General features: G+C 38.4%; 1 protein-coding gene across 2 annotated transcripts in view; it reads right to left on the reverse strand.

Moving 5' to 3' along the window:
• LOC137656817 (uncharacterized) overlaps window positions 1-23,202 on the reverse strand; it is a 50,637-nt gene extending 27,435 nt beyond the window's left edge. Inside the window, exons 1-8 of one of the 2 annotated variants that reach the window (XM_068391129.1) lie at window positions 22,919-23,202; window positions 20,224-20,426; window positions 15,577-15,685; window positions 15,239-15,368; window positions 13,252-13,310; window positions 12,842-12,984; window positions 2,374-2,546; window positions 1,477-1,657 (exon numbers count right to left, since the gene is read on the reverse strand). In XM_068391129.1, coding sequence (XP_068247230.1) covers window positions 1,477-1,657; window positions 2,374-2,546; window positions 12,842-12,984; window positions 13,252-13,310; window positions 15,239-15,368; window positions 15,577-15,685; window positions 20,224-20,409 — 981 coding nt within the window. In that variant the 5' untranslated portion in view covers window positions 20,410-20,426; window positions 22,919-23,202. Of the gene's footprint in view, window positions 1-1,476; window positions 1,658-2,373; window positions 2,547-12,841; window positions 12,985-13,251; window positions 13,311-15,238; window positions 15,369-15,576; window positions 15,686-20,223; window positions 20,440-22,918 lie in introns of those variants that run through there. The other variant, XM_068391128.1, reaches the window with a different exon arrangement.
• Window positions 23,203-24,993: the final 1,791 nt, after the last annotated feature.

The following is a 24,993-nucleotide window of genomic DNA, read 5'->3' on the forward strand; positions in this document are numbered from 1 at the left end:
TCTGAAGCGGTACCACTTTGCCTCTCTTAGGCGGTGAGCAGTCATCGGATGACGGCAACGAGTCCGAACTGACCCAGTGGGTACAACCGGGCCGTTGGACTTGTGCTGAAGGGACCGATTTACGTTTTAACGGTCGCGAGACCTTGGTCCAAAGTTTCTTGCGAGAAACACCTTCAGAAGACGAGGTATAAATGGGCTCTCTCGTCTTAGGTAGGTAGGAGCGATCTTGGGTAGATACGCCCGATACCACGGAGGGAACGTCTGTTCGCTGATTAAAGCCTCTCGAACCCATGCGTCGTACGACATTGCTTCTCCCCTGGACTTGGGAGCTTGCAAGAGGTCCCGGACTAGGAGGACGACAGGCACGAACAGACGAACCCTCAAGCGCAACACTGTCCACAACACTATCACTTGGCACTTTAGCACTTCCCACTGCACTTTGGCACTTAAGCTCCTTCACATCCGCCATGAGCTGATTACGGTCACTAGCAAGGGACTCAACTCTCTCACCCAGAGCCTGGATGGCACGCATCATGTCAGCCATCGATGGTTCCTGAGTGCCAGGAGGGGGGTTAGGAGCAACCACTACAGGGGAAGGAATAGGTTGTGGGGCATGAGGAGAGGATGCATCAATAGAACGAGAGGAACTTCTCCTAACTCTATCTCTCTCTAGCCTACGGGTGTACTTTTGAAATTCGATAAAATCGAATTCCGAAAGGCCAACGCACTCCTCACACCGATCTTCCAATTGACAGGTTTTATCCCGACAATTGGAACAAACAGTGTGAGGGTCAATAGAAGCCTTCGGAAGACGCCTAGAACAGTCCCTAGCATTGCATTTCCTAAATTTGAGAACTTGTGAAGGGTCAGCCATTTTGAATTGGTCAAGGGAAATTCCAAAAAACGATCAAAAAGTCATCAACAAAGAATCCGATATCAAAAAGAGTTCAAGGATTTGTGTGAAGAAAAACCCTGCACAGCGAAAGCTCAAAACTAGAATATAGTACTTCACCAATTAGATGTGAAAAACTCCAGTTTAGCAACAGCGAGTAAAGTACGTCTTGTCGACACCTCGACAGAGAGAAAATTGAGTCTTTGTTTACATGAGAGCTGGGTATCTGGTCGACAGATGGCGCTGTTGGGCACACCCGCAACCTGTGTAGCGATCGCTGGCGAGTTTTTCCGTAGAGTTGTCTGTCGAGCAACAGAGTTGCAGCTATATATTCACCGGCTAAGTTAAATATTGAAAATTTGTTTTTTCAAAAGATCAGAAGAGTACCAATTTAAAATATGTTGTAACTGTTACTACTAATAATTATGAAATAAATGGGCCTCGTAAAAGTTCAAAAGTTTTAGTCACTTGTAAAATATTTAGAATTTTTGATAATTCAAAATAAATCAAGTGAAAATTTATATGGCTTACCACTCTTAAAAGCCCTTAAGTACATAATATCCCAATTCAGTCTTACCACCTACCTTTTTAACTGCCAATAATGAGGCAGCCCCCTGAAGAAGCGTTTCCCTTATAATACTTAGGAGCAGCGACAATAAGTGACACTGGGAACAATACAGTAGAATACCAACGATCAACGTTACATCCCCTATCCAAAGAGAGGCAACAGCAATACTTGCAAATACTATCTTGAGAGTGGCATTGCTGATGGGAGAAATTCAGGGTATTAGCGAGTCGTTACTTCATGCAGGAATAAAATATCTACTATTTCCAGTATACTGTATGGTATATATTCTTGGAATATTTCACAAGAGGTAATGCAAAGATTCTGTATATTTTCAGCATGCACTACTCTTTACTTATAGCTTTTTATTCTTTCCCTATTCGAATCTCATCTTGAACTTTACTTTGCATCTATTTTAACCCACTATGAAAAAACCAACTCATTGGGAAGGTCCTATTCAAGTTAAGCAATGGAAATTTGGGCATATGGCTAGGGCCAAAGTCACTTAGCGCAGAGGTGAAACTGGTTGGGAAAATCTTTAGTTGAACTGTCAAGTAAATGCTGAGGTAAAATACAAGGCTGAAAAACAAGTGCATTTTAATGCTGAAGGGACGCTGCAAAGACAATTCAGTAGTGCCTATTTTACACTGCGAGAGGTGCACTAATGGCAAGAAATACAGTACTTTTGTTTACCTTCAGTACTATACTTCATAATACTAATGTACAGAGCACAAACCACTCCCAAAATAGAGCTTACCACTTCACTTTGAAGGGACAGCCTCACATTTTTACTATTAGTATGGTTTTTAACTTTCACAGACTTTTAGGATGATTTTATATATTCATAACTTTAGATTTAATTCAAATGGAGGAAAAAATATACTGCACACTTTATAATGTAAAACAGACTACTTACCACGAGACGATTATTGAACATGGAATGTGTTTGGCTGTGACTAAATGAAGTACCATAGCTGAGAGAGATAAGGTGAGACACAGAAACCCTATCATAATCCACGCAACCCATATGTGATCTAGGCGTCTGTGTTTTACCACTTCCCAGGGCGAGCATGTTGCTATGAGGTACACCTGTGCAAAAGGATAGTAAATTAGCATTGTGCCACACAATATCATTTTTATTTTATCACTGTGTATGTATGACATGGAAGATATAATATATAAATGCATGTGAAAAAAAACAAAATTAACTTGACATTCTGGCTAAAAGTGTAACTAAATACTTAATTCATACAACTGATATTTGCGGGGGAAGGATATGTAATACAGTGTTGTAAATAATGAATTACATAAATTTTTAAATAAAAATAATTACTTTTATTCATATAAAAACAAATCAAACCCATTTTCCATTAAAAAACACCTACGGTAGATGGTTTCCATCTCTGATAAAATGAAGGGAAAATCATTTTTTTCCTTTAATGTAGGTATATAATTTCTCAAATACATTATACAAAGTAGCATACAAAAGCATCAAATTAGTTACGCACTCACCTTCTAGGAATAACAGGAAATATTTCTTCTTATTTCTAGTTTGCATTTATGGGTGAAATTCTTATTCACTCAAACTTCACAACTGTTCACAATGTAACCATAAATTCTATAGGTATATACAGTACTAATTACTATTGTATAATACATCTATAACTGGTCTCCGTCCTCCTGAGCTTTTGGGGACCAGGAATAATCTTCTGTAGAACTCCAGGGAAGGGTTCAAGACCTCTTCTATCACACTTCTCTAAATGTTTCACATATCTAATTGCAGTAACTGAAGTTTTGCTGTATTACTATAATAACTTAGATCCAGGACCAGTTTCTTGATAAAGGCAGGTTGGTAGTTAGCGAGACTCAGTAGCCTTCTTTAACCACAGCCAATACCCACAGGTCAGGCTGTAGTCTTTCCAAAACAACAAAGAAGTGAATCGGTCTTCCCTCTGCCGGACTTTGGTTGAAATGACTGTCATACTGTTGTATGATAAGCTCTTCGAGTTTGGTTGGAAATCCTTCTGGAATATCTTGGGTAACAGAATTCTGTTGTGTTACCTCTTGAATGAAAGGGCCTTCTTGTTGGCCCATCTGAGCTTAAGAAACCTGATACGCTACTGGAGAGTTGGGTGTGTCTAGAAACCGACCTCAAGACATTGGTTTTGAGTTCTCTTTTCTGCTTGACCCACTACTTTATCAACGTTAACTTCTTTTAACACCTGACCCAAAATAGGAGTAGAAATTAATTTCGTTTTTGTGCTTCCGAGACTTAATACACCATAGAAGTACATACTTGTTCTCTTCTCTTAGTCGCACAAAGTTTGATAACGTTTCGGCAATTCCATCTGATACAGTACTGCTTTATATGGGCAAGTCAGATTCAGTAATCTAAAATTACAGTACATCCAAATCCTTGTGAACAGCAAAATCCTCCTCTGTGAGAATAGAAACAACCCTTATAATAGAATTGGAAAGGAAAGTTATTCAGTCAGAGTCCTTATCTGATTACCTATTCAACATGACTGACGTTGCTACTTCTCCTTTACCAATGTTAAGTACCATAGTTTGTTTTGACAGTTTATTTCAGTACCGGGCATTTGTTCCTTTTCCAGTATTGTGGATTTTAGTTTTGGAAGGGGTTGGCCTGCCTCTATATCGGCAGCCATTTTGGGTATTGTTCGCTTCGGTAGTTTGTCAAGTTAATTTTGCCTATCTGGTACTCTGTCATCTAGGTTATATCACTTACGTTTTATGACCAATTTTATTATCATTATTTATTATTGGTTTTTACTATGTATTTATTTGTTAGCAAGTCCAATTTGGACCTACGAAGAATAGCGATGTAGTCTTTGTTATAGTTATGTTCACGCCTCAGGAAGGTGCTCGTTTTAGACTATATCTTTATGTTTATTTGTTACGTTGTCGTTATTTTTCGTTCTTGGTTATTACAATTACTAAGAAAAAAGCAATAAAATTTTTATTTTTCTTACATTATTGTGTGATGTTAGTTTTTATTATGTAACCTTGAGAGCGTGAGCATACAGTGCTCGTTTTCTGTTTCTACAGTTACGAGTTACCCCTTCTCTCGTTTTCTTTATTAAGCTCGAGTAAGGGAGGTGGATTTCCTGTTTTCCGTTTTTATACGATCACGAGTTATTCCTGCCTCCTCTTATTCTCCGAGTTGATGATATTACATTTAATGATATTCACGTTTTATTGTTGTGGTTACTGTTAATAGAGCTAGCACTATTAATAGGTTACGTTTGTGTATGAGTCATTATTTGGGGTCGCTTTATGCCGACACCCTTAGCTCCGACTTGAGTTACTGTATACTCCGCTATAATGGATACTCATTGGGTGAGAACTAGTCAGATATTTGGAGTGCAACGGTCAAATCCGGCACTCAGACTGCGGCTGCGGCCTTTTGCACACGAACCTTTGTCATGATTGATCACAATTACATTATTATGGTCCCTTTTTTCATCGAATCTCCGGCTTCACTTGAGATAACAAAGACATTCAGTATTAAGGAATGTTATCGTACCGCTGAGGGTCACAATTTCACGATGACGGACCTTTGTCACTGGATCTCCGGTACAAACAGAGATCAATCAGACGATCAGAACCGGAGTTAACATTTTGATCAATCAGACAATCAGAACCAGGGTATGAACCCTTTTTCATGAATAATCACAATATCGTTATTACGGTCCTTTTCATCAAATCTCCGGCTTAACTGGATATCGTACAGGCATTCAGCATTGAGGTTAATATTAGCTCTCATCTGATGTTCACGTTTTCACTATGACGGACCTTTGTCACCGGATCTCCGGTGGCAACAGAGATCACTCAGACCACGGGTGGCCAATCTTTTGTTTTAGCTGTAAAGGAAAGGATTTAACATGAATACAAAGTAAACTGTACTTACTTTAATGACACTTTGAATTTGCGTTGATAACATTCATTAGCTATTCTTGAAGTCCTAATGAAAATGTATGAACATAATTAGCAATTTTAAAGAAAAGTCATTCAATTTACTATCTTTGGGGTATAGTGCGACACTTGTAATCATGAAAGGCGCCACTGTTGGCGCATGCGCCATAGGTTGGCCACCCCTGACTCAGACGTTCAGAACCGGGGTTAACATTATTTTACCGATGAGGTTTATAGTTACATGTTACGTGGTTACTGGATATTAGTATTCTATTGATTCATCTGTTCACTGACCAGAGTCTCAAGGAACAGTAGATAGCCTCTCATGGCATGGTTGGTTTCGACCTGGCTTTTCATTAGAAGGGGCTAGCGTTCGGTTCCAAGTACTGAGTAGAAATTTATTTCTATTTGAACACGATGTTGTATGGATATTTATCCATATTTATACATAGCTATAATTAAATATATGCATAAATATAGACATTATTATTAGTTATAGTTATACGGCTGATCCCAGCCTGTGAATAGGATCACTAACCAGAGTTTCAAGGAACATCCAGACTTATGTCCCCTTTCTTTTACAGAAGGTCCGCCTACATGGTATGGTTCCCAGAGTCATGCACGCTCTGCTACGAGCTGTCCTCCCTACTCCGGACCCATGATGTAAGTTGGTTCTAATATGTTTCCTTTTGGTATCCTTTGGCGATGATTTAATTTGATCCGGATTAATGTATGCATTGCTTATTGAGGAGAACGGTCTTCTCCTTCATCACTAATCCCCTCACTTCTTTCAGGATGATGATGAATCTCTCCGGCCTGCAAGAGCGGCTCTCCGCCCTTGGGTATCAAGGTTTGGAAGGAATGCTCCATCTAGAGGACCCTATCTCCTCGGAGTATCCTCTCTAGGGTTAGACACCGACCCCATGGACGGGCAGGTAGGTGGTGATGAGTTTTGAGCCTTCAGCTTTGCAATTACCTGCGTCACCGACCTCGGACCCTCAAAGGATCCAGATGTTCATATTACCTTGCATAAAACCATGACTGCTAAAAGCAACACATTCAAGGGAAAGCCAAGGGGCTATGACGGAGCTCAAAGATATGGTGGTGAGTCGGATCCGTTCAGGAACTCGGATGACTCCCCCTACAGCCCCAGGCATATCGAAGTAACCTCCTTCGATAAAAACAACACAGAAAATTGCCTTACATGTCCCATATATAGATGGTACCATAACTCTGGATGGCATAGTCGTCCGCCCTCTGGAGGACCTAGAATTTACTCTCAGGGACTAGAATTCCCATTCAACGGATTCGTTCGATTGAAAGAGCATGCCTTGGTTAGGTTAGACAAGGTACCGAAGGTAACGGTATTATTTCCTAAAGGGCAGGCCCAATCTGTCTGGACCAGGATGTTGTCGGTCTGGGGGGTACGATAATTCCAAGCTCACCTCACACAATGGGGAATACGCCATATATACAGCTGCTCTCATTGTTGCCTTGCTTATTATGGATAAATGGACAGGTCTTACTATTCAAGCTGACAAAGAAGGTTCGGCCATACCGGCTCTTAAAGAGCCGGACCCCACCTCGGGGAGACGCTACCCTCAATTTATCCCACCGAGACTTTGTTTCAGATATTCATGAAGAACCAATCTCTGCCCTTCCAATTCGACCTACACGTTTGGTGGTCTGATCGGGTTAGTTGTGGGAAATACGTTCTGTCTGAGGCCTCTATCAGACAGGAATCGGGCAGGCGGATAGTTTCCTCCTGATGGGGTAAAACCCTCTTCCCTCAGGAGGAGGTGAACAAGGTTCTACAAGATGATACAAGAGCAACCCAAAAGTGCAGGAAAGGCGGGTCCTCACTGCCAGAAAGAAGGTTGAAGACCAAAAGCAAGCTTTCTTCAAGAAGAAGCAGAGAGTTGCCCTCTACAAAACCAACCGGGGTCACTGCCATCAATAGTCAATTACCCACTCGACATCACAGTCTTCCTCTGATTCGACGACTATGCATCCGGATCCCCCCTCATCAGGTGGGATACCTCACTGGTTCACCAGGTGCACAGCCCAACCCCGTTTGGATGCCCTCGCCTGCAAACAGCCCTAGCTCTGAACCCTCAGGTTCCTTTCCCGGACACCAGAGAGGAAGATACAGGAGTAGAAGACAGTTCCGCCATCAAGGCGGACCTAGGAAAAAGGGGGCTCGGGGAAGGAAAGGAGCTAGGTTCACTCCCTCACAACGAAGTAGTCCCGGTAGGGGAGAGACTTTACCACTTTCAAGACCATTGGACCTTCGGTCCGTGGGCTCATAGCATAATCTCTAAAGGTTTGAGGTGGAAATGGCCACAAGGTCCTCCTCCTCCACCAGTGACCTTCTCCCAGAAATCCACTCCCATCCTGAAAGAGTACACCACAGAGTTACTCAAGAAGAAAGCAATCAAACGGGACCGATCACCGAAGTTCCAAGGCCTACTGTTCACAATTCCGAAGAAAGGCTTGTCGGCATTGAGAGTGGACCAGGACTTGTCAAAGCTAAACTCTTACATTCTCTGCGGCAAGTTCCGGATGTTGACTATCTCTCAGGTACGGACCTTACTTCCCCGTGGGGCCGTCACCACCTCTGTCGATCTTACCGACGACTATTATCATGTGCCTATAGCTCGAAACTTCTCTTCTTATCTGGGTTTCCGCCTAGGCAGGAAAGCCTTTGTGCTCAAGACAGGCTCTTCAGCCTCAACATTGATCCCAGGATATTCACGAAACTGGGAGAGACAGTGTTAGAACAACTCAGGAACCAAGAGATACAGATCATGGCTTATCTGGACGGTTGGCTCATTTGGGCCCGGTCGGCCATAGAAGGCAACAGAGCTACGAAGGAAGTACTTCGATTTCTCGACAACCTGTGATTTCGGGTCAATCTCCAAAAGTCTCGCCTGCAACCATCAGGCCACTTAGAATGGTTAGACATTCAGTGGGACCTTTCGAAGCACACGTTGTCTCTCCCTTCCAAAAAGGTAAGAGGAATAGCTTCCAAGATCAAGAATTTTCTCAAACACAAACAGATGTCCAGAAGAACCTTAGAAAGTATTATCGGCCTTCTCCAATTCACTTCAATAACAAAAATTCAAAGACATCAATCGAGTTTGGAGAAAGAGAGCTACAGTACCTTTAAGAGACAAGGTCTCGAAGATCCCCTCTGTCTTGAAAATGAGACTACGCCCATGGTCCGAACCGAAGAACCTCTCCAAATAAATCGGTTCCTCTACAATTCCCACCTCCACAAGAGACATTCCATACAGCCGCGCCTCTTAAGTGGATGGGGGGATTACTCCGAACATCAGATGTTTCAGGGGTCTTGGTCACCCGTCATGAAACAGACCCATATCAATTTTTCTCGAAGCCATGGCAGTGTTCTTGACCCTGAAGAGACTCTCTCCTCCGAGGTCGAGCCACATCAGAGTAGTGTCAGACAGCACAGACGTGGTACACTGCGTCAACAGGGGAGGATCCAAGTCACCCAACCTGAATCGGATCCTGGTCACTATCTTCGCCTGGCCAACAGAAAAGAACTGGATCCTGTCAGTAACTCACCTTGCGGGAGTCCAGAATGTGAGAGCAGACTCACTAGCCAGGATGAAACCACTGGAGTCAGAATGGTCTCTAGACATAATTTCATTCCAGTGGATACTCAGGAACCATTAGAAGGTTTACCTATTTCCCCCAGTGAATCTTCTAATGAGACTTTTACACAAACTACGCTCCTTCCGGGGGGCAGTGGTTTTAGTACCACCTCACTGGCCAAGAACAGTTGGTTTCCTTTCCTCCTCGAATTGAAACTCCGTCCCTTCCGGATTCCGTTCCCTAAACTGACTCAAGTAATCCAAACTCACTGTGTCAGCTTGCTCAAGGGTAGCCGAAACTCTGACTTTGTGGACTACAGGAAGTTTGCAGCTCGTAGAGACGCGAATATTGAACCGGAAATCGATCTCTTCATCGAATCAGACAAAAGGGACTCGACAATTCGCCAATATGATTCGGCCGTTAACAACTAGCAGATTCCCTAAGAGTTCAGACCATACTCGTATGTCTCCGAATATAGACATCTCTTTCTTGAGGTTCTTATTTGGCAAAGGCCTAACAGTTAGCACTTTAACCATCAAGTCAGATTTGAAGAAGATCTTCCTTGTTGGGTTTAACATTAACCTAGCTGATTCCTATTTCTCATCTATTCCAAAAACATGTGCTAGACTTTGACCTTCGGTTTGGCCACATAAGGACTCTGGTCTTTGAACGGTGTCCTCAAAACTTGCGCCGGACACGGACAATGAATCCTGCTCTTATCACTCTTCTTAGGATGACTTTATTTCTAACGGCTTTGGCCTCAGGTGATGGAATATCAGAACTAGCAGCTCTCTCACAAACCCGGAAAACATAGATTTCCTCCCTACAGCTGAAGAACTCCTTTCTCCAGACAATGATTTCCTAGCTAAGAAATGAGGATCCGCAAAATAGGTGCTCCCCTCGGAAGATTATTCTTCTTCCCCAGGATCTTTTCTCTGTGTTCAGTCACTACTCTCAAGGCCTTTTTTAGCTAGAACTGCCACCCGCTCGTCTGGCCCCTTGGTTATCGGGAACAAGGAGGTACCGTTTCCATTCACGGCATCAGGCAACAAATCCTCTACTTCTTTAAACATACTAATCCGGAATCATTTCCCCAGGTTCATGATATACGGACAGTAGATACCTACATCAATTACTCCCAGAACAGGGACTTTGATGATTTTTAAAAAATATACGGGTTGGAAATCCCCTATGGTTGTCATACGCCACTATCTAAAGATTTTACAGGACCTTAAATATCCGACGATGGCAGCGGGCAGCCTATCCCCTCTCCATTAATCCCTGCTTCTTCCTTTCTTCCATCTCTTCTCTTCTCCCTCCTACCCGCCACTCACACCACGTCGCCACTCTCCTGGGTAGTTCGTTAGCCCTATGATATTTGCCATGTTTAATTCCTATGGATTAACTGTTATTGTAGTTACCGTTCCTTTAAGGTTTAGATATGCTTAGACATGTAAGGTTTGATGCCTTTTGCGATTTGACACTCAGATGATTCCTTGTCGTCTTAGTTATTTAGCCTTACACTCCCTATGTCATTTGGCTAGTTGGTAATTGGACGTTTCTTACATTATTATATTATATTATTGTCGTACATGGTGATTGTATTCTCCGCATTATGTTATTACTTTATTGGGCTTGGAAGGCATTCTCTGGTACATTTTCACCGGCCATCACAGATCGACCCAGAAAAGGGATTTTGACAAAGGAAAAATCTATTTCTGGGGAGAGACCTGTGACGCCCGGTGAAACCCTTCCCAGTTATTTATGTACGGACCCACCCTTTCCTTGCCAAGCCATATGTTCTTGCAGAAGGATGACCTGGAGAGTGCGAGTAGTAGGTGTCGGTGGGGTAGCCCAACTGTATTCTCTAGGGCCTGTCACGGCCCTCCCCTTTGATGAAGGGATTATCTAAATGGAAGACAGCCTGTGAATAGTGGTTTTCACACGCCCTAGTTAAATACATGATACCCACAAGGTGATCGCGCGAGGGTTGTAACCTCTGCATTCCATGCTTTTATCTTTCTCTAGTATATTTGGAAGATTTATTTTAGAAAAGTGTAAAGGACACTTTTCACCGGGCGTCACAGGTCTCTCCCCAGAAATAGATTTTTCCTTCGTCAAAATCCCTTTTTTGTTACCAAACTTGCATAACCTGAATTTAGATTTTCTTTTATGATGCATTATGATTGGATCACGACTGGTTACTAAATTGCCATCCAAATCATGGTCAGGTATCTGATTAGTCTTGTACAACTAGCACTAGTGTGTTCAAGACAGTCTAAGCATTAAACGTGAACCTGAATCTCCAGTCCTTGTTTGAATCTGAGATAACAATTTCTTGAATCCATCCATAACAAAGTTATAGAGTTGCAATGTGCAAACTGTCTTGGAAGTAACCCCTTTTTGTCATTTTGATAGAATAAGATACCCCTGAACTAACGTAATCATTTTATTAGGGTACATTATCGAAGAGGTGATACTTCCTCACTTTCATCGTCAGTTTCTGAGTTTTCCTCTTTCGCATTTTCCTGTCATGTAGGAGAATCTGTATAAACATCAGTTGATTTCTTGGTTTTTAGACCTTTTAATATAGGGAATAGTTGCAGGAGCGAGTAGACTCATACTATTTTTGGATGTACTAGCGCCTACAATAACCCTGTTTGCATTATATTGTGACGAAATAGTGACTGAGCTTGCAAGTGAACAGTGAACACTATCTAAATCATAATGAAAATTATCCAAATTAGTTAAAACTTTGTCACTTCTTCAGAATTTAAGGGAATCATACAATATGCCACACCATCCACATAAGTAATATAAGTCTGTTTACAGCCATCTTTTGATAGTGTTGAGCTTCATAAGCTCTTGACATCACTTGCTTCCTTTAATAAGCTTCAGAAGTCTAGTGAATACTCCCTTAGTCTTGTAAATTTTGGTCCTTCTCAAACCATGACCAAACCTTACCCAACCTCCTATAGTAATTTTAATTTGAATAGCGTTTTATTTAGTAAGGGTTCTGAACATATGCTGCGCTCCACAGATTTGAAATCCTTACATAGACCCTCAAAATCTTTACATTAGTTCCTTCTGTTGCCAAACCCTTGCAAATCCACAATTTTACTCACTGTGTAAGACTAAACTAGGTTGTGAGGCAGAAGACCAAGCAGGTTGTACTAATCCTAATTCCCCTCCGCTTGCTAAAGTAAGTGCTTCGCACCCTGTCGATTAAACCGGGCTTCTGGAGAAGAAGCAATATGAACACCAGAGGAGAATCATAGAAATAAATGATGAATTTTCTATGAATGGTGAAATGGTTAGAGGATAGCTCTGAAAATGACAATCCGTCATAAATGAAATAAGCTGGGGGAATTCCTGACAAATCTATTAACGGATTCAAGATAAGGGAGAAAGATGGACTTACCTTGAGACTACTATTTTTCTTAAATATTTTCTAAAAACAAAACACTCATGAGACATTCAAGATCATAGAAGAGCATGTGTAAGAGAAAGCAAATTCTTTTTTACCACTAGGTCTTGAGTGTAAACCTATTGCTGTACACTAAAATCTTGCTAATCCTGATCCTCTTCATCCGAATTGCTGGCCTATAGTTTTTGTTAAAACATCTTTTTAATGAAACGTTAACTAACACATATCCTAGGCCAAAATTGTTCATGCCTACCTAACCTATCTTCAGCAAATTCGAACTATCTGTATTGGATTATCTGGATAGAGTTCCTCCCCATATGGTTTGAATTAAAGAGAGTTTACAATACAGTATTTTAAACAATAGCATATTTTAACATGCAAATAACCACAGAGCTGTACTAACCCTTTCCAAAAGAGTCTGAAGAGTCTCTGATTCGCCACATCTGAGCACTAGACATGTCATCAAGTAAGCTATCAGGAACATTACATTTGGGATGATGTATATAAACAAATAGTTACCCAAACACTTGCTAGTGTGAGGAGGTTCTGAAAAGTAACACACTTGCAATTACTCTCATTAATAGTCATTACAGTCCTACATGTACTGTGTTAAAATGGTGAAATCTATACAATACTCCACCTCAGCAAAGAAATAAGTACAACAATTCTTCATACAAAGGGTATGGCTTTATGACTTATCATATATTTTTTCATAATCTGATGGACTATCTAAAGTTTTACAAGTCAAATGGATTCAACTTCATGTAACATTTTATTAATACAGTATGGCCAAATTTTCATCACAATACTTACCGTTATGAATAGTTTTGTTACGAACGAGGAAGACACCTTCTTTAATTCCCTGGTCTCGTCTGAAAGGTGAAATATTTTCTTATTATGATCATTCAACAAGAGTATGGCAAACTCTTTCATTCAAAGGACATTTAATTTGGAGAATTAATTCTAATTCTGCTTAGTAACACTTTATATTAACTGCCGAAAAATATTTATGCTTCATTCCAAGCATTCATTGGCTACATAAATTCTTAACTAATGCACATCATACAACTGTTATAATAAAGCACCTGTATATCCTTGTCCCAAAAATGTTCAAGCATCAAAATATCAATAAATGTAGACTGAAGTTATAAAACATTTTGCAGTAATAGTCTGGTGATTTGAAGAATCCATTAACAATGAAAGTTTACAGTAAGTTACACTTTTAATGTAGAGCAGTATATGATTTAAAAAATTAAATTTTCAGTACTGTGCCTTTACGTACGTAAATCACAAATTACACTTCATTACCTCTAGAGTTCACGTTTTTTGTGACAGCTTAAACTTGCTCTCAAAGAATATGGTTCTAAATATGTTCCATTAATGATAAAATGGGCATATTCCAAGTCAAGACTTCCTAGGTTGGTTTTCTATAGGAGATTTAGCTAGTAGTGACCAACTTTGTACTCATAAAATGAGATACACTTTAAGGAGGTTGCATATCATGTGACCTCACAGTACCAGAACCTTCTGGGGTCTAGCCTGGCTACTGTGCCAAAATCAGTTAATTAGTAAAGGCTTACCTAGCTAGCCTAGGCTTTTGCTCTTCAAATTACTAGCTCCCTAAAACAACACATTACAGTACTTGCATCCCCTTCATGTTATTTATCCCGTTTCATCGTCTATTCAAACTTCAGACCCCTCCCTTGGTAGATAACCCTGAATCACTAAACACTGTCTTTTCAAGTACCAATTAATCTTTCTATCCAGACATAATCTCAACATTTCAATGAAAGTAATTTATCCATTACAAAAGTAATTTCTGGGTCGACCTGTGGCGGCCGGTGAAAAGTGTCCTTCTTATATATCTTTTCTGATAAAACCTTCCAATTATACCAGAGAAAGATAAAAGCATGGAATGCTGAGGTTACAACCCTCGCGCGAGCACCTTGTGGGTGTCGTGTATAAAGCAAAGGCACGTGAAATCCACTATTCACAGGTTGTCTTCCATTTAGTTAATTCCTTCGTCAAAGGGATGGGCCGATACAAAGGCCCTAGCCAACCCCCAGCGCCACACCACCCACGCCACGACGCGAGCGCCATCTGAACAACATCCTTCTTTTTGGATTTTTCCTTCGTCAAAATACCTTTATAAGACCCAAGAAACTGACCTTTCACATTTACCTAAAATATTTTACAATTAGAATTCAATTCAATATTACCTTGGTTAAAAGGTTGGCACAACTAGCAACTGACAAAGAATGAGGATGCTACATACCGAGAAGCAGCCTGGGTCGAGGCATGCCGAGGGTCAACATACGCAAACTAGTTTAAATATGAAATGGAAGTCACATATCCTATATACTTGTGTTTTATATAATTTGTATGCTAATTACAGAAATTTATAAGTATTTTTAATCCTTGACTCACTAGTTTTTCATCAAACTGATAAAATCATTCATGAAGTGGATAGACTTATCTATGAAGTAAGAAAAATTCCTTTGTTACATCATCAAGTGATTTTGCCTTTATTACGAAATGAATACCTTTGGTGCATAAGTGGTACTGTATGAATAGATGCTGAAATAACTATTAATATAGTAGCACCCTATGACATGGTTAAAGTATCGTGTTGAAAAAGGGGGAGAATGAGTCGACTCTCATCTCCATAAAAGAACAAACTCTTTTGCCTTTGGTAAATCCTCAACACCTGTCCCTTCCCACTAAAGTACTAAGTTCAAGTATGTCTGTAAAGTAACCTACTTATACAGTAACGTCCTAATCCGGTTTATACTTTACTCACTTAAAGCACATGTTGTACTGCAAAACAGGTCCTATGCAGAGGAACAATACCACAATTGCACAATATAAAAGGTTCAAAAGTTTAGTAAACACATACCACCCAACGCCATCTTTTGCCCAATCACGGAAACCTGAGAGAAAAGTTGAAAATGGTATTACTTTCTGTATATAAATTTTGCAAAAATTATGTCAGGCTATTGTAAAAAAGTGACATTATCCATATATAGAGAGATAAGATTCCTTTAAAACATATACTTATAACAACATACATAACCACTGCCAATTGTTAATTCTGAATTGTTTGGTCATAAACTTCAAATTAAACATTGCGTTTTTTACCTAATAGTGACAAAATAACATCACGAGGCTTGAGGATCCTCTCTCTGACGTATCGTAACACAGCAACGGTATTGTGACTGCCAGCATCACCATCTGTGATCATTATTGCCTGCAAAAAAATAAAAGTGTAGTCTCTATGCTTCCCTCATTCAAAGGACAGGATGTAGCTTTCTGTACACTCATTATTTTCAAAATCATCATTCTGTACCAAAGCACTTGATCGGACATAAGATCAAGGTCCAGTCCAATACTTCACAATGATAATGAAAGTCATTTATCTCATAAGCAACATTATACTGATGCTCTGCAAAATAAAAAAAATAATAATTCATACTCATAGATATCTCTTCAACCATTTGGAAAGGATATTGGAGAAATGCCTTGAAAACCAATAACTTAATATTTTAAGTAACACTATCAACAAGCCATTAAACAAATAAGTTGACAGACATATATAATCTAAAACATTCCACTGTCAATATAACAAGGCATTGTTAATTCTTACCTACACTGCATTTCATAATAAATCATCAAGAAATAAATGCATTAAAGACAAGGAAAATTGGAAAAGAAAATAATTACAAACAACAATGCCTAACAATTAGTCCATGTTTGAAGCATTATTTATTGTAGCTGAGTAATGTTAAAACCAAGTACTGTAATACAAAGAAGGGCAACTTCTAGGAGAAGGACACTCCAAAAACCATTGTTCTCTAGTCTTGGGTAGCGACATAGCCTCTGTACCATGGTCTTCCACTGTCTTGAGATAGAGTTCTCTTGCTTGAGGGTATACTCAGGCACCCTATTCTATCTTGTTTCTCTTCCTCTTTTTTTTTTTTGGTTTCTATAGATTATATATGATAGATCTAATTTAACGTTAATAATCTTCAAATATTTTATTTTGATTGTTATCACTTCTCATGTACTATATTTATTTCCTTGTTTCCTTTCTTCACTGAGCTATTTTTCCCTGTTGGAGCCCTTGGGCTTATAACATCTTGCTTTTCCAACAAGGGCTCTTACTTCATAAAAACAAGAGGAAGAGAAGTAAGATAGAAAGAGCGAGCCCAAGCGTACCCTCAAACAAGAGAACTCTAACCCAAGACGGTGGAAAACCATGGTACAGAGGCTATGGCACTACCCAAGACTAGAGAACAATGGTTTGAATTTGGAGTATCCTAGAAGAGCTGCTTACCATAGCTAACATACAGAATACACAATATCTTTATATAGTTATAATTATAAAGTCAGCTCTCAACTTACACATATTTCGTTTAAAAAATCAGGACAGAAGTAAATTATAGTGCAATTAAATTTCCTTAAATAAAATAGTGTACTGTACAATAATTCTTGCACTTTACTATGGAGTATTTGAATATGTACTATGCACATAATCTCTACACATCCCCAGTAAAAGTATATAATACTGTGCTCTACAATATAATTTTTTCATTATTTAAATTGTAATACTATTCAATACCTAAAACAGCGTGCATACTATTCAGATACATTTGTACAGTGGTTATACAGTTTTCTTTATAAATAAAGCCAACATCCAAAAACAACTCTGTACCATTCTGTACTAATGTCACTGTAGACCTAACATCTTAAACAACAATTAACAAACTTCATTTATTCGAGAATTACATATTTCTTTTTATTCAAGAATTGCAAATTTCTTTCAGCAAGGGCAGTGCAAATCCCCTACCGAAAGAGAGGCACATGTAAGTATAAAACCCTTATCAAGTGATATCATATCAAGAGGCAGGAAAATCACTTCCACATTCTCAAGGGCAGTTTTGAGGGATTAGAGATGGCTGAAAGCATCATCTATTATTATTAAGAGGTTCTTCATTGGCATCTCCTCGTTATGGGATTTTTTCACCTTAGGAAAAAATCATTTGTGAAAAGGTACAATATTTCTTCATCTTAGGAAAGAAACATTTTTGAAATCAATAATTTTGCAATCATCATTCATGCCTCTGTACACAAGGCCTAGCTTTTTCATATGAACATCTGTATACCCGCTCGGTTATGCAATCTTTCCTAACCCTGAGTCCAGAGGTTTACTTTGCACTTTTACACATGTACATGCATAGACCGAATTCAAGAAAGGATGCTAGCCTTTTGCTTTCATGAATTTGTTTAGGGAGTGTAAGAATGGTGATGATTCTAAGGGAGTTTCAAGTTCTTCAGATTGCACAACTTACCATAAACTAGTCAGCCATCCCTTACCTGCCTTAAATTTCTTCCTTTCGCTCTCCATATGAACAGTTTATACAGGCTAATTGCTTTTCCTCCGAAATCTCTTCCACCAATAGTGATATAGGTTAATTTTACATCTTGTCCTCTAGGTAAACAATACTCTCACAGTTTTAGCTATTTATTGGTCACAAGCCTAAGACATCATTGTTGATGGAGTAGGAGTAGCACTTTATGTTTCCCAGATTTTTATTCTTTCTTTCTCAGTTTTTGGACCACATCAATGACACTTCATGCCTAAGTACCGTATAAGATTTAAAGTCTTCATTTTCTCATCAAGAGCTGGCACTTACTTAATTCCCTAGACTTTGAAGGGCTTTTCTTAACACTTAACTGCTTTTCAGAAAGCATATTTACCAAAACACTAAATATCGTACACAGTATGCACGATATTACAGTACACAGACACAAGTCCAACAAAGAATGATGCAATACTATTCAGGCCCATTTATGAGCATGAGCTACAAGCAGTGTCACACTTCACTGTACACCTACTGCTAAGTTGTTTTATTTGTGAGTGTTGCACAATTCTGTACATGCATGTTTTCAGTGCATAGAAAATTGAATTTTTCAAATGAAGAACTTCCTAAAGATAATTTTTTTCAAGCATGTACAGTGCAAATAAACAAATTGATATTAAGTGACCTGCATGTAAGTTGAAACTAACTGTTCAAAATTTTCAGGTAAATTTCTTATTCCATATTTATAAAGCTGTGATTTTACTCATACTTAACAACTGCAAGTGAGAGGTTAGCTAAATGCTCCAGTAAACTATGGAATTACTTTGGGCATTTTCACTAGTATGTACTTCTCACTTGTTGGGAAAGCTCTTATAATCATTATCCTATAAGATGACTCAGTGAGTTAAGTGATAGTTACAGAATACTCATAATGAATCAAGTCTTAGGCTGGAATACAGTAATAGCCTAACTAACCAAACCCTTGTCTTATAGTATTGTACAATAAACGACTACAATTAATATATTTCTACATACATATACCATGGCACTTCCCCCAATTTTGGGGGGTAGCCGACATCAACAAAGAAAGAAAACAAAAAAGGGGACCTCTACTCTCTACGTTCCTCCAGCCTAACCAGGGACTCAGCCGAGTTCAGCTGGTACTGCTAGGGTGCCACAGCCCAACCTCCCACATTTCCACCACAGATGAAGCTTCATACTGCTGAGTCCCCTACTGCTGCTACCTCCGCGGTCATCTAAGGCACCGGAGGAAGCAGCAGGGCCTACCGGAACTGCGTCACAATCGCTCGCCATTCATTCCTATTTCTAGCACGCTCTCTTGCTTCTCTCACATCTATCCTCCTATCACCCAGAGCTTTCTTCACACCATCCATCCACCCAAACCTTGGCCTTCCTCTTGTACTTCTCCCATCAACTCTTGCATTCATCACCTTCTTTAGCAGACAGCCATTTTCCATTCTCTCAACATGGCCAAACCACCTCAACACATTCATATCCACTCTAGCCGCTAATTCATTTCTTACACCCGTTCTCACCCTCACCACTTCGTTCCTAACCCTATCTACTCGAGATACACCAGCCATACTCCTCAGACACTTCATCTCAAACACATTCAATTTCTGTCTCTCCATCACTTTCATTCCCCACAACTCCGATCCATACATCACAGTTGGTACAATCACTTTCTCATATAGAACTCTCTTTACATTCATGCCCAACCCTCTATTTTTTACTACTCCCTTAACTTCCCCCAACACTTTGCAACCTTCATTGACTCTCTGACGTACATCTGCTTCCACTCCACCATTTGCTGCAACAACAGACCCCAAGTACTTAAACTGATCCACCTCCTCAAGTAACTCTCCATTCAACATGACATTCAACCTTGCACCACCTTCCCTTCTCGTACATCTCATAACCTTACTCTTACCCACATTAACTCTCAACTTCCTTCTCTCACACACCCTTCCAAATTCTGTCACTAGTCGGTCAAGCTTCTCTTGACCGATTCTGATTCACTTAATAACTTTTAATTATTGAATTGATGTGAGATTGAATAAAAAAAAATTATAACTAAGCATACACCTATAATGCAAACATAATTGTGAATGTGCTGACATAAAGTATTTGGTACGGAAGCTTTCTTTAAAAGTAGAGTACTTTAACCTGAAAGAACAACAGAAAAATTACAAATATGGAGACAATTTAAGGAATATGACTCAGGTTTGTCTTTGTACTGGAACAAATCCATTAGTCTGGGGAAAACACATAGCTAACTGCACCTTTCTAAATATTGAAAGTATCAGTAAAATTAGAGCTTTTTACAACGTATGTTTAATACCACTTGACACTGAGTCTCTATTAAAGTTAGCGATAATACTACAAACCATTGCAAGCAATGTACCTCACACGTAAATAGTTCATCCAGCGCCGAACTCACTGTACTCGGAACTGGAGACTGGTGTGGTAACGATGATCGTGGCTGGATGCAAGTCTCTACCACATGAAATCCATGTGGGTCCTCTTCCTCGTCAACAGATGCATCATCGATGTCATCTCTCCCAGCACTAGCTAAGAGTGATCTATTCATTCTTCTTTGTGGAGGACCTGTAAGCAACATGATTTATGAAAAAAATTTCTAAATTCATTATTCATTGCAAAGAATTATTCATCACCCTCATTGATAATTTTTCAAGAGGTTTTCTCTAAAAGTTTATGTATAATATGCTCACACTACTCTCTCTCCACTTTATATATACTGTATATCATCTTTCTGAGTGAAATGGTTTGCCTTTCACCATGATCAGCAAGGCTGTACTAGTCAGGGTCACCCATACTAGGTTAGTATGCTGTGAGCAATCAGATGAAAATTTTCCACCATCACCAATCCGCACTGGCCAGCGTGGTAATGAAAACTGGTCAATCCCCAACAATACCCTCCCTCCATGATTTTCTAAGGCTTTCTTATTAGTTTTATTTTGCTGCTTCTATAGTTTCTATTTTTCCTACTTTCAACATTGCTTCCCTCATCATCATATGATCAAAACCATCTCAAGTATTGAGTTCTACACATATTTTCCTACCTCTAGAAACTTGTCCAGCAACTTCTTCATTTGTAATACATGTACAGTATCTTCCTGATGAACCATAGCTAAAAATTTCTGCATTTAATATTTCTTCAGAAATAGAATATTAATACTAAAATTTAAAATTACAATACGAACCAGCAGGTTACCTGGCTTCCTCCTCAAATATCATTTGTATTGTCATCTATCAATTTGAAAGTGTATTATCCTCATCAAAATTTAACATTACTGTATATATGTACATAAGTTTGAGGCAGTCAAAGTATTGCTCTGAGGTAGATGCATAGTGCTGGAAGAACCTCTAAATACTTGACATGTAAATTTTCAATAAATTCCCCCTTAGAACTAAAAAGATGTGAAAAACATTAGAGATATCGAAGCAAGGTTAAGATAATGTAATTAAAGACAGTTTAGTTATGGTTTAACACATCAAAAATACTATGTATAAACTGTAACTTAAGTACAGACACAGCATCCACACAGCATCCTAGAACAGTATAGGCTTGGTGGAGGTTGCCCAATGAGTAGGAGCATGGCGTCCTAGGTTACGTACATTGTTAGTTCAGGTTAAAGTTTTGATGTTTTGTATGTTTTACACGTCAATAACTACCTAAGGCGAGAAAAATTTAAGATTCATGAAATTAACATTAACCTAGCCTTTGGAAAAAAAAGTGGCGACCCTATACACAGTACTATAATTTTGGTTTTTGGTGTACTTTCTCGCAAACACTAAATTTGCCACTACAGTATATTAGAAATAGTTTTGTATGGGACATTTCAGAATTTTTCCCACAGGTAATATGAGGGGCAAATGAGACAATTTTAGAGTATTTAATGCCAAAAATGTGAAGGGTAACTGCGCTGTAATACATTGTTGTTCCAAGAGGCAAAAGTTGCTTACACATAGGTTAATCTAAAGCAATGTGGGGAGTATTTTATTTTTCTGTAATGTAATCATTACCCCATGAGGCTGTGAAACAAAAAAAAATTGTTTTGCACCAACAATAACAAGGTAAATCTTTACCCATGAGCTGTCATTGGTAAACATTAAACCCTCCTACTCCCCCCCCCCCCCTCTCTAACCCAACCTAGAACATTGTGTCATTGCCTTCAGTGACCCCCAACTTCTACGGAGACTTATGTTGATATGTTCTTACCCATAGTATACACAAGTGTCTTTGAGTGGCACACGAGTAAAGTTATCGCCAATATTGATCAGAAATGCATCAAACACAAGATAATAATTCATGAAAGTAGGTAAATATTACAATTGCAACAGCAGTAGTTAACATACACATTTAAATATGTATGCCTAGCCCAACTAAGGATGCATGTTTTGTATATTGTAACTTTGCTCGTGTGCCGTTCAAAGATATGTAAATGTAAATTGCGTAATTACATGATGCTCTAGGACAGTTTAAGCAAGTGATGTATGGTTGGAGGGAAGGGTGCAAACCCTCCCTGATGAGTAATAAATCAACTTCTAGATATTGATAAGGGGGAACATGAAGGTTTGATGTTTACAAACGATGGACTATACGGATATTATGTTCCTATTAATCATACATCGAAGTACTTATCTCTGAACAGCATACGAGTATGTATATCAGGGAAAATCTAGTTCTGAGGAGAAGGGGCGTATGTACAATAGTGGCCACCTGTATGTATGGTAATGGCTGACTAAGAATACGGCAGTGTAAAGAGGGTTAGGTAAGTAGATAAGGACAATGCATGTAGGTAAGGTTAGGGGGAATGTTTAGGTTAGTTAGTGTCCATTTTTTATGCACGCTGGAGGAGGAACTGGCCGCTGATATACAGAGGCTCCAGAGAGAATATAATATCGGTTAGCTTGGTCAAGGTTAAGATTGATTGATTGATATAAGTTTTCTGACATAATAACATGGTAGTCATTGACGCCTTCAAGGTTAAGAAACGAACTTGTAAATTGTTAAAACAATAAATTAGTAAATAATAAGCAAGACCATATTAAAGCTTGAATTATTCTCAACATACCTAATTCAGTCTAAATACTGCTAATGTATTAGTTTCACAGACATAGCCTAGGATAGACCAGTATTATCCTAGATTGTGATATACGTAAACCTTGTCAGTCCACAGCTGGTACTGGATAATTAATCTTGCAGAATTTCAACAATTCTTCTTAATTTTCGCCATTGTGGCCAAATTTAATTGAAAATTGAGGAAATTTGGGGGGCGTTGCGTTAGTTAAATGCCAAAGTTCAACCTGGCTAACTTTGGCACTGGTTATCGTCATGTCTTTCTTTGTTTACATTAGTCATTCGCAATTCTTCATCTTCTTCCAATTTTCTGTAAGATTTTACTTTTTTATTCATAGATTCTTATCTTTAATCTTCAGCTTATTAATGATTTTCTATCTTATATGGGAAAAAATCAGCGCATAATGATTTTCAAAGCAAAGGGTAACGTTGTTTGAAAAAATCCATATAGAAATGTAAGTTTTTACTATGGTCTTTCACTGTCTTGGGGTAGAGTTCGTTTGCTTGAGGGTACACTTTATCTTATTTCTCTTCCTATAGTTTTAGATAAAGTTTTTGAAGTTTATGCATGAAATATGTTTTAATGTTGTTACGGTTCTTGAAATAATTCATTTTAATTATTATTTACTTCTCCTGTAGTTTCCTCATTTCCTTTCCTCACTGGGTTATTTTCCCTGTTGGAGCCCTTGGGCTTGTAGCATCTGCTTTTCCAACTAGCGTTGAAGCTTAGCAAGTAATAATAATAATAATGATAATAATAATAATAATAATGCTTGTAATTTTCAAGTCAGCAGGTTAACTTATTTATAGTTTTGAGTTTATTAAATTAGCCTACGGAATTATTCTTTTCAAATGCTCACTGTGTTAATTTTATTACGATTATAATTAGTACAAAGTTCAATCTTTTTTACAAAACCAAAATTGTAATTCATTGCGTTTCTTGTTGTCTCCACTTATGGAAAAATTCACTTTTCTTAAGTAGTCTACATATTACGCCGGATATTTTTATGCTACATATATATATATATATATATATATATATATATATATATATATATATATATATATATATATATATATATATATATATATATATATATATATATATATATATATATATATATATATACACACAGTAAAATTTAAAGTAATGTGGATAGACTTAGATTGCAATATTATAAACAATTTATTTAGAAAATATGGGTGCGAGAAATAGAAATTTCAGTTTTTGAGAGGAAACTTGGAGTAATCCACACTGCCTTAGTCGTACTTTTTCTTATAAATTTGGGCCTACAGCTGAATTTAAACCTATTGATATACAAGAAAAACCTTTACTGCATTTGCTTACTTTTAAGTTCCATGTTGAAGCTCATAATTGATATTTTTGCAGAGATATCTGCGTCTGTACCACTCAGAAATTGACAACATAGGTCTACTGACTACCTTTCATGAGTTTCAGTGTAAGACCTACATGTTATCATTCACCCTTTTCTCCTAACGTTTGTACAGGGAGCGATAGGATGATAACGTAGGCCTAAGGAGTAAGGATAAGATTAACCCAGGCATTGTCATACGCTCTTCGTTGTCTTCATGAATTGTTTAAATAAGATAAATATTCAAAATTGTCTGCAATTGTTTTCGGTAAAATAAAGTGAAGCATTGCATACTTCTACATCAAATTGATTGAGACAATGTTACAGTTTGTCCAATAACGAAAGGAATTTTTTTTTTATTGAGAATTACAAATCATTTATTTTTGCTACACAATGCACTGAGATTTTTTACTTCCATATCATGGTTGTTCAGTTAGCAAAACACACATAGCCTATAGATATACAATTTTATCTTTAAAATAAGTATCGTGACTTTTGGGAAGGGCATGGCTATTTTGCTATGCTAGTTAGAGTTCTCTTGCCTGAGGGTACACTCGGGCACACTATCCTCTCTTATTTCTCTTCCTTTTATTTTGTTAGTTTTTATAGTTTGTATACAAAATATTCACTTTAAACGTTACTGTTCTTAAAATATTTTATTATAATTATTAATTACTTCTCTTTTTTCCTTTTTTTT

Source organism: Palaemon carinicauda, chromosome 17, assembly GCF_036898095.1.
Source record: "Palaemon carinicauda isolate YSFRI2023 chromosome 17, ASM3689809v2, whole genome shotgun sequence".
NCBI lineage: Eukaryota > Metazoa > Arthropoda > Malacostraca > Decapoda > Palaemonidae > Palaemon > Palaemon carinicauda.